The sequence below is a fragment of the Pogona vitticeps genome, chromosome 2 (genome assembly GCF_051106095.1).
Source record: "Pogona vitticeps strain Pit_001003342236 chromosome 2, PviZW2.1, whole genome shotgun sequence".
Classification (NCBI taxonomy): Eukaryota; Metazoa; Chordata; class Lepidosauria; order Squamata; family Agamidae; genus Pogona; species Pogona vitticeps.
In genome coordinates, this window is record NC_135784.1 from 116772381 (window position 1) to 116788333 (window position 15953).

Consider the following 15953-nt stretch of genomic DNA (forward strand, 5'->3'; position numbering starts at 1 on the left):
ATGTACTTCTCCTGCCTCTGTTAACACAGTGTACTCCCGCCTAATCTTCTGTCAAAAGGATTTAGGAAAGAATGTACTTGCTCATATTTTACTTGCTAGTATGTTTGAAGAAATGCAATAGGATGAATTATGTCAAATTGTTCACATGATAGTTTCTGAAACACAGACTTACCTATGAAATAGGCCAGGAGTATGGCAAGCAAGATTGCAGCAGCGATAGCTGATAAAGCAGCACATTTCCAGCTACAGTACTTTGAGGGCTTTTTCAACTTGAATGCATTTCGGGAGAAAGTATTTCTAGGTAGCAGCCTGGGAGGTGGTGTGTAAACTGTTCCTGAGGTCAAAGGATATCCAGGGGAAGAACTACTGAACAGAGGAGTTGTTCCAGAAGATGTCTTGAACAAAAAATGCCTGAAATGCACAGAAATTAATCAGAGTTAACAGTACAGTTGTTTACCCAAATTTTTGGAAGTACAGAATAAGGTAGAAAAAGAGAAGTTTACACTTTGATCTATCATGCTTAGTTTTGATATCTCATCTGGGTTTTTAAAAATAATTTCCATCATGTTTCCATACTAGAAATGGTCTTCTGATGAAGGATCCATAAAAGTTTGTGTCAAATAAAAACTGCTAGTCTTTAATATGCCATATGAATCCTTGTTGTTTTTCCATATTAGGTTAAATTTGTATACTGAAATAATAATAACAAAGAACAGTAGTCTCCCATCATCTTGCTTATTTAGTGACTAAATGCCAGCCCAAGCAGAAAGACACTGATTTAAATGATATTCAGGTTTAGCACTGGCAAGCTTAGAAAGGAAAGGCGTGACATAAATACAAGAAGAAAATGCATAATCTATGCTGTTGAAATAGAAACCTGTTGAACAAATTATATACTTAAGGAGTTTCAAATCTGGTAGTTTCTAAATACAGTTCAAGGCATTAGAAGCTAAGACGAGCTTCCTTAATTATGCCCAGAAGGCTAATGGAAGCCATACGAAGCTTAATGTGAACCTAGTTCAGACTCTGGAAGAGTGGTGTACAGTAATGGGTTATCAAGTGGTTCACCCAACAAGGAAACAGACAGGTATATTTTGCACAATTTGCAGTCTGAAAATTGTTCAAATAGCTACCTCTATAACACACTAGACTAGAGTAATTAAATCTGAAGGTTACAAAGACCTACATTAGAATGAACAGGTCACAGCTTTCTTTGCAGAATGAATGGGTGGGAAGTAGCTGCTGACAGAGTGAAGCATCTGTTGTCAGTGCAAGGAACTTGCATATTAAATGCCAGAGGTACACAGCAGCTATACCTTTTCTGAGATATGTGGCAAGTAGACCTAATTTATCCACCTTTCTATTATCAGTATTTTCACAGATGATTAGAAGTTGGAAAACATCCATTGAGAACTGACAATTCCAAGAATCTCCAGGCAACACGGCCATTGGGAACTACAGTCCAGCAAAGTAACTTTTCCCATCTCTAGTCTTTACTGACAGCAGTCCTCTCCCACTGTATATGGAAATTATGTGCGTTATTGCTGAACACATAATTTGTTCCTGTTGATGGAACTCATCTGTCTGATTAGGTATGGTGAAATGACCTGCTTTCCTATGGCAAAACCCAAGATACCCTTAAAGATCAGCAAAATTAGCCATCATATTTCCCCAACCTGGGTGGCAATGTAGGGTATGGGAAAGATTTGCCTTTCCTGCCTTGAATACCAGATGGTTCTGGATGTCCTTTACTTCACTTCTACTGAATATTTTAAAGCTTAATCAGTTCACTGGGGACAAAAGTTGCTGTTAACGCAGCAACAAATTGCACATGCATGCTGTTTTCATTTGTATTCTTAATATGATTGCAAATTCCACAGGCCTCCCAGATGAAAAGCAATCTATAGATTTAGACATTCCATAGTGAGTTGGTTGGGAAAACCAGGCTTGGCTAATAGATGCTAGGAATAACCTAACATGTCTGCGGTCTCATCAGAAAGACATCTAAAGGAGGCATTCTGCTCATACAAGCATTGCTAAATAAATGGGAATCAAGTAGACGCCTTCAATACAATTATATTAGTGATGTCACTTTAACTATTATAGCTCTATCCTAAGGAATCTCAGGACTAGTCTAGGGAGGTACTCAGATTTGTCTGCTACAGAGCGCTACTGAACTTCCATGAGCTACAGCAGAGCATTCTAAGTTCCCAACCAAATGAAAATTCTCAGATTTTCTAAGATAGAGTCATGGCAGTTCCATGTAACTGATGCAACTATGTAATAAAGATACACTATGTGACTGGTGATTGCATATATGTGCACGTTCATCACTCAACAACCTGCAATGGCAACTGAGGTGCAGTGTATGTGAATTATTCTCCAAAGATAAAATACCACAGGAAAGTTTCACATCACCTTGTGTCAACTGAAGCACAATGGCTAAAATCCTGTAGTGAAGTTACACAAATGATATAACTTTTAAGGCATGCAGTGGATAATGACGAACTAGTATTCAGGAGACCAGAGTTGAAACCCATGCTTGGACACGGCACCACTCCTTACATATCTTGCACACTTTGAAAACTCTATTAGGAAAGTAAACTCTGTTGCCACAAGTCAGATAGAAGTGATGGCACATCACACACAAAGGCATGAAAAATAATAACAGTAACGATGATTATGATTCATATATTCACATACGGATTGACTCCATGTTTATATCTACATATGCCACCCAATTGCAGCATTCTCTAGGCAAATGAGAACACATCAAGCTTTGAGAGTATTATCAGTCCTTGGAACAATGAGATCTGTTCTTTGGGCATGAAGATTGATCTGTTCCCTGGCTGGGGGAAAAAAAACAACAGTGACTACGGCATCTGATCCGTAGAACTACAAGTAGAAATGTTGGTAATAGAAGATGTCAAATTTGAAGTCATAATGAAAGACAGGAAAGAAGACTCAATCTGTGTAACAACGCACTGAAAAAGAGTACTAAATATGAGTCATCCAGAAAGCAGGAAGCCCACGTTGGGAGATAGAATTCTCTAGGACAGCTGCCTTTTCTTTCTGAAAGTGGGATGACGTCTTGGTTATTTTGGAAAAGATGCATTTAAGAACATATTAACATGCCTTCTTCAGCAGTATCATGGTAGCGCTTACAACATTGTTAGAAAATAAATACCTAACATGATTTCAAACAGGCAAAATAATATTCAGAGCAAAAGACTGTGGAGCACAGTTTTCTTAGGTTTAAAATAATGAGCAGAAAGGAATGCAAAGTTACTTTTGAATTCTTGTGAAAGGCGAGAAGAGAGCATAGGAGCTCTCACTGGAGTGCTGTCAGCCCGGAGGGTCTCTAAAGAGGTGCAGACCACCCCTCTGCCATACCAAGGGGATGGGAACGTATCTGGGCCGAGGACCCTTGGACAGGGAAATGGGAAAAGATAAAAGTGCCCCGTGAAGAAGCTGACTATCACCGGAGAAAGGGACTACCCCAGCGACCATCGTACCGGGGGGGAGTCTGAGGCATGAGAGTGGAGAAGGGGTTTAAGGGAGGAAAAGGAGGCAGTGGCCTGGGAAGCTGAAGAATGCCGGGCATGGCATGCAGAGGAGGCGCTGAGGATGGTGTACCTCCAGAACCGTGGGGTTCCCTCGAACAAGAGGGGGAATCAATTTGGAGAGAGGATGGAGATGAGGAGACCTTACTGTTATTGAGAAGCGATGGAGAGGAACACTTTAACCCAAGTTATGACCCCTTTCTACCTGGACCTTGGGAGGTTAAATCCTTGAACCCTTTTGAACCTGATGTCTGGTTGCCCTTACAAGGCCCATTGGCACCGCAAGAAAAGTTACAAAGAACAGTTGAAAGAAGTTTTATTCTTGAATGAAACAATGAACCCTAGTTTGGATTTCACTTTAAAAATGACTCCTGTTTTATTTGAGGAAGGAGCAGAGGCTAGATTCGAACACTCACACTTGTATTCACAGAGGCACAATCTTATTTAAATGAACATATAGCAATTTCAGTATGTTTATTTCTTCTGTCTTTTTGCAACTGCTTTCCTTGTTCCATAGAAAGAACTGGTGCACAATGCCTATCCAGTAAGGTTTGGTACAGACTGCTAGCTCATAACCAAACATGATTTGCAAATGAGCAGTGAGTGATGGGGTACTTGCCTCCCTCCTCCTCCATATTCACTACTCTGAAACTACTTCCCATCTTGTTTCCCTTTCCTGTGAAGCATCGGTTAGCATGACATATGCACTGTATCTATGGCCTGCAAATCCACTTCAAACCACAGATCCATCAGTTGGTTTCTGGGAATTTTCATGTGTTCCCGCAAATTATCCAGAAGGTTTCAAAACTAGTTTCACCATTGCTTGGTAAAAAAAATCTGGAACTATAATAATAATCCCAACAGCTAAGTAATACAAATGTCCGTCTTAAAAAGGAAATGTCTCCCTTTGGAGCAGGGAAGGAAATGAAGGTTATAAATTACCTGCTTAGGTAATTATGTTAATTATTTATTAATCATGATTTCAATCTAGTTCTGAGTGCACAGATTACAATTCTTAGAACTGTCTACAATTCTGTTCACACTGGGAAATTTGGTGCAGGCCAGTATGTGCTTAAAAGGTTATTAAGTGTGATCTGCTTTAACTCTCACTTGAGCAATCCTTCCGATTACAATGGAGATCATGCTATGGGTCCTCTTCTCTCATGCTACAGATTCATACAAAGTAAGGTTTACCTGGTTCAATTGCAAGTAAGAATAGGACAGGAGCAATGCAGAGGGGAAAGGTTGGGTTGAAGGTTGGGGAGACAGAAGAGAGTTAACCCCCTCCTTTTCCTGCTGGGGCTGCACTTCCTTGTGTATCAGAGCAATTTGGGTCAATATACAAATAAATGGCATATTGAAATGGCAATGCATCAACCTAGCATGGTACTAGAACTTCACTGTGTCAGTTAAGGAAATATTTTTTTAAAGGAAGGGGTTTCCTCTGCCCTTTCATTCAGTGCCACAACCCACCTAATAGGTCACAGGGTTGTCACTGCAGTTAATGCCACCCCCACCCCCAGTTCCATTTTGCTAAAAAGTACCTGTCTGCACAGACTAAACAAACAGCTATTTTGGATCATGCTGAACTCTGCCAAAAAGAATGCATGGCCTAGCCCTGTGCCAGAAAGGAGTGAAACAGCTCTTAAAGGAGAAGAATGAATCATTCTAAGTAGAAACATGTGTGAATGTGGGTTGTTTTTCCCCCCAGTCCAAACATTGCCAATATAACAATCTATATGCCAGTGTGGGCAGACTGTAAATCTTTTACAACAACACAACAAACTATTACAAATGCTGAACCACAATAGAAATGTTACAATTATATTTTATCGTTTTCGTCTCTAAATGGCCTGTTTTACTGATGACTTTGTCTTTCTGTGTTTTGCTATTTAAAATGCCAGTTTAGTTTAAATGATATATCAGATGCAACTTTGCACACTGAAGTACAACCCTACATGCCTAGAGGTTGAAATAATAATGTTACAACAAAGGGTGGGCAAAGAGTGGATATTACGAAGGCTGGAAATTTTTGATTCCAAAGGCAAGGGTCACAAGATTGTTTTTGGCACCATCTCCTACACTATTTTTCAGGAGCTTTTTGAAGCCTTGGGAGAAGCAAAAATCAGTGGGGGGGGGGGCACAGCAACGGCACCAAAGAAGCACAGAGAAGAAAACTGATCAGAGCTCAGAAAAAATGTCTGATGGAGGAGATCATCAAACTCCATTACGTATTTGAATGTCTTTTCAAAGTACAAAGTAGACTGTCAAGACCAGTTTTAAACCCAAATGGATCTAAGGCCCTGAAAAGATGACAATGGATGACTAATAAGGCTCATAAATATTCCCATATGTAGCCGAACTCCTAGATCATACATTTTGTATTTTGAGCAGTATAACAGATGAGGAGGAATATGAGTGTGCTTCAGTACACCGATTTCAAAGCGGAGGAAAAAGAAAATATAGATCTTGCCAGTATGCTCTATATCTATTGTTTTATGCAGTATTAAATGCTGATAGGTAACATGGGAGAAATTATAGGAAACGGGATGAGCGTTCCAAACTCATATGACCTAGTTAAAAAATAACTTGTCACACTACAGATTGTAGGAAGCTTTAAGACAGCTGTCAAATGATGTTGCACCAGCTAGTATGAAAACATTGACTAATATGACACAGGTGATAGAACCCTCCCATCCTCTCTCTTATAAAGGGTTAAAACAAAACAATAAGGTGATTATATCTGAAGTCATTATCACGTAAAATATGAAGGAAGAATTTTTTTTGATGTGTGCTAATATTCCTTCCCACATACACACACACACACACACACATTGGAAATACAAGCTTCACAACTGGATGAGTAAAGATTCTACAAAAGCCTAATTTTGCTTTACTATGTTTTATGTACTATGCTTGTGTTTTCAGAAGCTCACTGAATACTGTATGTTTAATTTCAGGTTCCATAATGATATCTTTGGACTAATAGAGACCAGCTTCTCACTTGATCTTTATTTTTATTTTTTTTGTGCTGAAGTATATACTTTTTGAGAACAAAAGCCATTTGTACCTATTTTAAATTACTAAAAAATTTAGTACATTTTATGCTAATTTAAACTTTTTAAAATTATGAATTTAAGGAGTTGGAACTGATGGTAAAAGAGAGAGAAAGATGGTCTCAGGCTTGGTCAAAAATCAGAAGGGGAGCACAATGCTGCAAACGTTTGGCAACATTTGCTTCATCAGGATCAGGAAGCCACAAATGGCAACAGACCCCTAACATGCGTGCACATGACAGAGGCAATTCAATGCCCAGGTTGATTATATCATGACCTTCTCCATACAAGAGGCCCCCAGAATTGTGAGACCAGAACTCCCATTATCCTGGTCCAAAATATCTAAAGATCACTAGTTTGGGGAAAGCTGATATATATGCATGTCTTTTTTTTTTCTATACCCATTAAGGAAAATGTGAAGCAGCTTGAATCCAGTAATTAAACTATGAAATAGCAGATTAGAATTCTGTGTGAAGTGCATGTCCCTTGATAGACAAACATATGCACAGATATGCTGTAAGTGCAAACATATGGAGATGCATCTCTTTTGTCCACACAGGCATATGTCCATGGACTTAGATAGACACAACGTGCTGTTTCAGGGGAACTTCTGTCTTGCAGCATATGATCAATATTCAAGTAACTATTTGTGGTTTAGTAGCAAAAGAAATGCCATTAGGCAAGGCAAATGGTCATTTAGAATCAACTCATAAATATAATCATGACATTTAATAACCACTCAAGCACATTTTAAAGCCTTTCAGGTCCGGCCAAGTTTTCAGCAAAGCTTCCTCTGAAATGTAATGTACCAGTTTTCAAATTGTTTATGATTTCCTAAATGTTGGCTAACAAGGCCCCAGAGGCACAGCTTGGTTGTTTTGTTTTTTTAAAATATTTTATTTTATTTTTAAACACAAGTGTTAAAGCAGACTGTCATGTGGGGTGCTTTAAGTTCCAGAACAGCTTGTCACTGCCATCTTAATAGAGACACAGTTGGACACACAGGAGCACCACGTCTGAGAGCTGCCTGACAGGAAAGTAGCACGTTAGACTCAAAGGCAGGTGCCAGCCTTTCGGCAGCTAGCTCTGTCAAAGCAGAACTTAAGCTGAACTTAAAGGGACATATGCGTACCTGTGCGGAGAACAGCTCTCCAAAGAAATAGAGGAACAATACCAAATGCCTCATATTGTTTATCTGTTTGGTGAGATTTTCAGACTACTGGTTCATGTCCTGGGGGCTCTGTGTTCCCCTTGCAAAAGGGCAGATTCTGACACACCTTCGTGATCAATTCTACCCTAGTTCTGTAGGGTAACTATCTTCACCTAACTAGTCAGAGATCAAAAGGTGTAATGTTGCCTCAAGGAAGGCTCGTGTACACTGTCATACAGCACAGCTTCAAAAATCAGCAAAGGCACAACATAGCATATGCTTGTATCATCTGGGCCATGTATGCATTCATATCCAACGGTGAGAGAGTGTACCACTGGATGAGCTACTCTTATATGTATGCAGCAGTGTGAACCAAGCTGCCAGTTACTTATTTATTATTTATTTATTGAATTTATATGCCGCCCACTCTACCCAGAGGTCTCTGGGTGGCTTACAATAATTAAAATTCAATACAATAAAAATAAAATGATTAAAATACAATTACTTACATACAAGGCTGTTAATCTTGTGTCTGTAATTAATTTGCACTGTAGATACAATATATGTTAGACATGGTGATACTGTGGTGTGACGAAACGGCATGTGGTGAAAGCAATCTTACTCTGTAGCTCTGGACTGTCAGCTACATACAGAGGAGGCTGGAAATTGTTCTTTTTAAAAAAATAGTCCTGAGAATTATTTCAGAATTGAATGCAATGAACCAGCAACTATGTGTATGTACCTACAGTGAGCAGAAGAAAAATCATCCCACTGTGTGTTATATGCACAAAAATAACATTAAATTCCAGACAATTCTTTTTGAGCTCCAGCTGTACTTCTACATCTGAAGTAGGAAGATTATTTTTTAATGAGCTGTTAGATACCTTCTGACCTCATGATATTCTACCACAACAACTATATCATAAATTAGTTATTAATAGTACCGATAATGCTAATAATATACTGCCATTCAACGGAGGCTTGGTTTCTATTTTGTTATTGTTTTGTGTCTTGGATTAAGAAAACATGAAAGCTTCTCATGTTAATTAGTGAATTAAGCCTCATAACCTCCCCAGGAGGAGGGCAAACTCTAACACTTGTTTACATTTCCAGAAGGACATGCTTTTCTTCACTGTCAAAAACATTCCCATTTCCAACAAGTGAGATAAGCCATTCCACCTCTAAACTAGACACATATTCAAAAGCTCACAGTTAAGTGCCCGACACATAAAAGCAAGAGCAAGCTAGATATTTCAGAATTAATATACGTAGCTCCTTTCCCATCCACATCTCAACATATAAAGCTGTGGTATTCATTTTGCAGAATGATAGCTGAAAAAGACAGCAGATATTGTTGCCAGGATTTAGGTAGGGAACAATGATAGCAATCTTAAATTGGCAACTCAACAACAGGTTGGACAGCTCAGTGGTTTAGGTATCTGGCTGCGGAATCAGAGAAAGGGAATTGGATTCCCCATTGTGCTTCCTGCGAGTTGAGCCAGCCTGTGTGGCCTTGGGCAAGATACACAGTTCCAGGGCTCTCCCAGAAGAAGGGAATGGTAAACCACTTCTAAGTATTCTCTACCTAAAAAATAACTAAAAAGAGTCGCCATAAGTCAGAATTGACTTGACAGCATACAATTATTATTCAACTGGCAAGCTGCACATTGTCACACAACTGCGCATGCAGATTAGGCTGGGATCAGAATTTCACTAGTCAATATAGACAATCAATTAACCAGTCTAATATTCTGAAATAATTTTAAAGCTTTAACATTCTTACAACAAAAATTATGCTTTAATCATTAATGAATCTGATAAGCATGTTGTTTATAAAAATATAGAATACAGTGGAGTCTTGACTTGAGAACTTAATCCGTATTGGAAGGCGGTTCTCAAGTCAAAAAGTTCTCAGGTCAAATCTGCATTTCCCATAGGAATGCATTGAAAACCATTTGATCCGTATCTGCTCTTTTCCGTCCATAGAAACTAATGGGAAGCTGCTATTCTGCCTTCGACCACTAGAGGGGAATATTTTGTTTCTTTTTTTCTTAGGTCAAGAAAGGTTCAGGGAAGGCAGGGAAAATACTGTACAGTCCAGGCAGTACCAGGCAGTCTGAAGACTGTCTCCCAATCCACTCTCTAAATGCTGGGAGGAGTGAGGAAGCAGACAGGCACCTTTTTCACTGGCCAACAGTTAACTGAAAGTTCAAATTTTGCACTTTCCCTGCCTCCCACATGGTTTTTTTCAGTTCTTAACTCAAATCTAAGTATGTAAGTCAAGTCAATATTTTCCTATGAGAGTGGTTCTTAAGTCAAAATGTTCTTAACTCGAGCCGTTCTTAAGTCAAGACCCCACTGTAATAAATATAACATTATTAGTGCTAATGATAACAGTAACCATGAATCAATCTAGTTTTAAGTATATTTTGCTCAAGGTTTGTTCTTTTGTTTTGGTCAATTAAGGAATTTAAAACTGAAATAACAACTAGTGAAAAAAAGTCTGTGGAGATACCAATTTAAGTCAGAAAGAACAACTATATGTATATCATCATTAAGGCTTCTGGGAAAACTTATCAAGATTTTTAACACATAACAGATACTCAACTGACAAATCTTTTGATAATATTTGACACAGTAATGTAAATTTCTTATGTGTGAGGGTAAGTAACCACAATTTTTTCTCCCCTTCTGTGAGCAGGCAAGATATCTTAAGAAATTCTTTATCAAAGTGTCTTGTTGAGACAGCCTACGCTGGTAAAAATGGGGAATTTAGCAACTATTCTTCACGTTCCTAATCTGACTTGCTAATTGGCCAACATGCCAATTTTATCTTACTTGGGATTTATGCAAATCAAAATGGGCTTAAACTTCTAGTGGAAGAAGCCTGGTTATGCTTTACTGTTATTTATGGAGGCCTTCATTCATAGTTTCTTGCAATGGTATGGGAACAAACAAAAATTTTAAAGATGAAATCATATATCCTAAAGTGATTGACTTACATGGATTCCAATATTTCTTTAAGTGCTGTGATCATATATTCATGAGTTACCTGTAAATGCTTTAAAACAGAGTGATTGAAATTCATTTTCAAATACTATACTGTATACACTGATTATATCATTGGTTATGTTGGTTTTTCAGAAACTAAAGACTTTCTCCAATTCGTGTGCCCCCCCCAATGGCTTTCTCCTGCCGAAAGGGATCCTGAAGGAGTCTTGAGACCTTTGGGGGTGTGGTGGTGGGGACAGATTATATATTTTTACTTCCAGTAAATCACTGTGTATGATGATATAAGCAGTCTTACATGTTGTAAATTATAGACCAGAACTTCAGCCATCATGTTCCATTTTGAAGTTCTTGGGTGCCATGCAATACATCCATCCATGTTTCAAAATATAGAAAATACTGATCTGATCCTGCACCACAGTGTGGCAGCGTAAGAGAATTACAGGCAAAGGCCACCCTGTCCCAGCATATAACTAATACTCATCTATTTACTAGAGCTGCTTGGACATCAATACCATTATTCCACTTCTGCAGAAAGCACTTGGAAAGCATTTGGGAGCTTCGGAGCAAGGGAGAACAGCTTTAATATCAGGAAACTGTCACTGGCAGTCCAACCAGCAGATCAGAACTGCCACCACTGGCAGAAATTTTACAATTTTAAAAGCTCCCTTATCCAAAAGTTCCCAAAGACTTTCCAAGGGCAAAGGGAAGTTTTTAATGTAATCAGTTTAAAGTTATCAATTGCTGGACAATGTCATCCGGCTTGCATAGCAAAAATTTACACCAATGGTGGGTTTCAGCCACAGTTCCCACTGCATGGATGAATACCCATGGTTTGTACTTCCACTTAGTAATTACAAGAGCTATTCCATTTCTAAATTGGGGGTGCAAGTCTTGGGGAAGCTTGGAAGCAAATATCTGCCTGCAATCTACTGAAGAAAGAAACAAATATTTCAGAATACAAAAAACATTCCTGATTAGCAAATGAAAGAAAAAAAAATACTCACGCAGTGCGCTAGAATAGCCCTAATTTCTCCTTGCTATTTAAACGTTCCTTTCCTTTCAGTCCAGACTAAAGCACTGCTGATTTCAGCTATGCCAACTTAATTCATACCAATATAAATAACGGCAGGCAGGAATCAGAACTGGCATTAGGACATCGCACGATCTTTGACAAATATCCTTTTACAGAAAATCTGTAATAGCTTTTGGGTTACCTTAATTTATGAGTCATTACGCCTTTGACTGGCATTTGCAAATGGCCCCATGTGTGGCTTTCATAACAAAGGAGCTTAATACATTGAAGGCGATGATGTAAATTTGTACTGCAGAGCATTCTACCATCATTGTAGCTCTCAGGAAGAAGCTCTCAAAAATAGTGACGCCTTAAAAGCGGGCGGCGGGGGGGGGGGGGAAGAGATATTTTTACTGTTTTTTTTTAACTAAACCAAAATTACATTACCTGAACCTGAATGTAATGTATCTGGCTGCTTGCCTCACAATAAAATGATACAAACAAACATGGAAAAAGGAATAGTTTGCAAAGAAGCAGCTCCTTTCTAAATCTTTGGTACCAAGTCCCAAGCCTCAAGTCTGAGTCTTTATTTAAAACAAGGTCGCCTCCCCCCCTCTGCAGAAAAAAGGGAGGGATGGGTGGGTTCTGAGTTGCGAGTCGGGTCCGAGGCATTGGGAAAAAAGTAGTCAGTGTGACTTGCAACTCAAGTCCTCATCCCTGGGTCACATATTCACAAAGCTTTACTTAAGATTAGTTTTCTGATCCATGGAAACATCCTGTGGAAACACTGTCATAATTCTCAAGAATTTGCAAAATAAGAACCAAATGCTAGCTAGTTGTTGAGACATTCTATTAATGTATCACTTTGTGTCAGCTTGAGGTGGGTGGTGGACAAACTCGTTTATTTGATTTGCAACATACAGTAGTTCCTAAGAGTTTGCTGACACCTAACTCTGGACATCTGGGGAGAAATTACGTGTACACCCCCATCATTTTGTGTTAAGAAGGGAGGAAAGCATGCAGAATATAATCAAAACAAGACACCTCTTCCTAATAGATGTGCAACATATATTACAAGAGGGGACAGTCTACTGAGGAGCCCCAACATTGAGATTAATAAGCTGCCACTTTTCAAGGAGGACTGAGAAAAGTGCAAAATTAAAGTGCAGTGCAACGTGAAAAGTCTGTAGCCAACAGGGAACAGAATGTCAATGGAGTCAAGCTAAAGTTGAAAAGCAAATCCTCAGGTGAAAGAGTTCTGTCATTTCCTCACTCCTGCGGATAAAAAAAAGTATAGGCAGAAATAATGGTGGAGGAAGAGACATATTTTTGATGAAATTTTAAAAGAAGTGGATATGTTGACAGCGGCTCTCATTTTAATAAAATTTGCTAGTAATCAAGAACATTTAAATGCTTCCTACAGTTTGTTGAAGGAATAGTCATGTGGTCTTTTTAATCATAGATAAGAGTCAGGAAAATCAATCCTGGAGTGAATTGATAGCAATCTTAGAAAACTACACAGCATGCTAAAAGAAAGTCTGCCTACCTTACCCGAGAAACCTTCCTGCTGTTTTAAAATACACACTGGACATGTCATCTACTCATGTCCCCTAGATATGCCATTTCATCTGAATATAATGTTATTGAGAAAAGTTTTGTTTTGTTTTACAGAACCTTTGTATCTATCTGAAAATGCAAGAATAAATTCTCTATGATGCATCATTAAGCTGATACGAAAGATGGATAGATGTGCAATAAGGGGGGCGGTGACTGAAAAATTAGGCAAGTCATACATTGAAAATCAGTATTTCTGAGACAGTTCCTCCTCTGCCATCATATACTATGCAGCCCATTAAGCCTTCTCTCTATACACCCAGTGAGACGGTATCTCCAAGGAAGCCCTAAGGCTGTGAAGTAGCACTGGAGCAGCTTCCTATTTTATGGAGCTATGGACCAAGTTAAGCCCTTCTCCACTTGAGTGAAATGTGAGTGTGCCTGAAGGTGTCAATAGGTGTGCATCTGTGGGCTGAAACTCCCAGAATCCTTCTTGGGGAATTCTTGGCGAATTCTGGGACTCCAAAAAAATCTGAATGGCTCATCCTTAGCTATTTTTCTAAGGTCTTTGTTGGCTGTTAACACTTCAGTATTGTAACATTCAAATATTTGAACAGATTGATTCAGTTTCAGCAGACTTTGTGATTTTAAGTACAATGTCAGTGGAGTGGTATGCAAACATTTAAATAAAATGTCTAAGGAGATGGAGATGATGTTAGAGGAGAAACCATGTTCTCAGGATGTAAACAACAGGGAATACATTTGCTAAGGTAAAGGTTCCCCTTGACAATTTTTGCCCAGTCGTGTTCGACTCTAGGGGGCGGTGCTCATCCCCGTTTCCAAGTCATAGAGCCAGCGTTTTGTCCGAAGACAATCTCCCGTGGTCACATGGCCAGTGCGACTTAGACACGGAACGCTGTTACCTTCCCACCGAGGTGGTCCCTATTGATCTACTTGCATTTGCATGCTTTCGAACAGCTAGGCTGGCTAGATGATCTTTTTAAAAACAAAAACAAGCCCAACATGTTTAGGTCCAATGATTCTTTTACATTCTTCACGGGCATAAATCTCAGTTCTTTATTCTTGTTTCTTTCTTTAGCCAGTCTGCACACAGCTCTAATCAGTTGCTTGATTTTCTAAAACCATTCCTTTTCCACCTTGTATTGAACATGTCCTAAACTCTTCACAGACACTCTCCCATATAAAGTCATAAAAACCGTCAGCAGAAGCTATTTATGGAGTAAGAGCTAGCTTGTTTTGCTAAGTGTCAGAACTGCTCAGCACCACTGGGGCTCAGGGTGGGGAGGGGAGGCATGTGACTTTTAGAAAGGTAATGATTAGTCATGAACTCCTCAGGATTCCCAACATTCATTTTCTTCAATGCTTCATCTTTGCTGTTCAGCGGTATTGATGTCAGGTGTGAAAGAAAATAAAAAGGAACTCATGTTTAAGTTTGCCACAAATATTTTCTAGAACTAGCCACAGAGAAACAGCTTAGGTCCACCAATTTGTTTCTGAACTTTTGCTGAGGATGTAATGAATACTCATAATTTTTCTCACCCTCAGTGAAAAAAGGTATCTCCAGACCAAAGCATTCTTGCCAAAAAAAGGTAATCACCTGCTGTTGAGACTTTATTTTGCTTCCACCCCAAATCAAGAACACCTGGGCTTGCCTCCTGTTGCTTAAACATGGAGCGGAAGGGAAATTGGGCAGTTGTTCCTCCATCCCAGCAGGCTCCTCACTGTATGACCAATTGCAAGATCAACCTCACAACTACTGGAAGAACAGACACACAAAGGGAAGTCTATCAGAGCACAGGGGCATCTATATGGTTTCCTTTCCACTCCATATTGACACAACAGCAAAGTACCCCAGGACTTTTACTCATCGTTATCATCATAAGCAGTTTTTGTTTTCTGTGTGCTGTCTATTTTGTGACCAGGTGCATTATTTCTTGTGCAACTAAGCATGCAATGGACACACACCACTCATGTGACTGCCCTTCTGTAATCCATGATTGCAACAGGATTCTACTCAATTGGTTGTTGTGTTTTTTTTTCAGGCTCTTTGATCGTGTTCTGAAGGTTGTTCTTCCTAACGTTTGGCCAGTTTTTGTGGCCGGCATCTTCAGAGGACAGCACTCTGAAGTGCCAAAGAGGTAGTGTAGCAGGAGTAAGATTAGACCAAAACAAGTCCTAATCTCCTGGCTTCAATTTTGAGGGCCTGACTCTCTGGACTTGATGGTCTAGTAAATATTCTATTTTTCTATTCCCAGTTTCTCCCAGTGCAAATACCTATGCAGAGGTTACTCTTTGACCTTGCTCTTTGCTTGTTTGATTTGTCACATATATGCACATTTTCCAGACCCAGTGATATGAAGGAGGCTTGTTAAATCTGTAATCCTTCTCAGAATGTCAGGTTTCTCAATTCCAAGAGGCATTTCTAAGATGGATTTAGCAACTCTACAAAATTCCTTAGCTTCCAGTGGAGAGTGAAACAAAGAGGTGGTTTGTTTCCTACTAAGTCTCTCTCACACACACACAAACACACACACACAGCTGATTGCTTGGAAAGATACAAAGAATCCATCCAAATCTTTAAGCAC

At 39.2% G+C, this 15953-nt stretch overlaps 1 protein-coding gene across 11 annotated transcripts in view; it reads right to left on the reverse strand.

Moving 5' to 3' along the window:
• TENM2 (teneurin transmembrane protein 2) overlaps nt 1-15953 on the reverse strand; it is a 1058578-nt gene that overhangs the window by 241794 nt on the left and 800831 nt on the right. For all 11 annotated transcript variants that reach the window (XM_078385828.1, XM_078385826.1, XM_078385824.1 and 8 more), the window contains one exon: nt 173-411. In XM_078385828.1, the coding sequence (XP_078241954.1) occupies nt 173-411 (239 nt within the window). The remainder of the gene's footprint in view (nt 1-172; nt 412-15953) is intronic.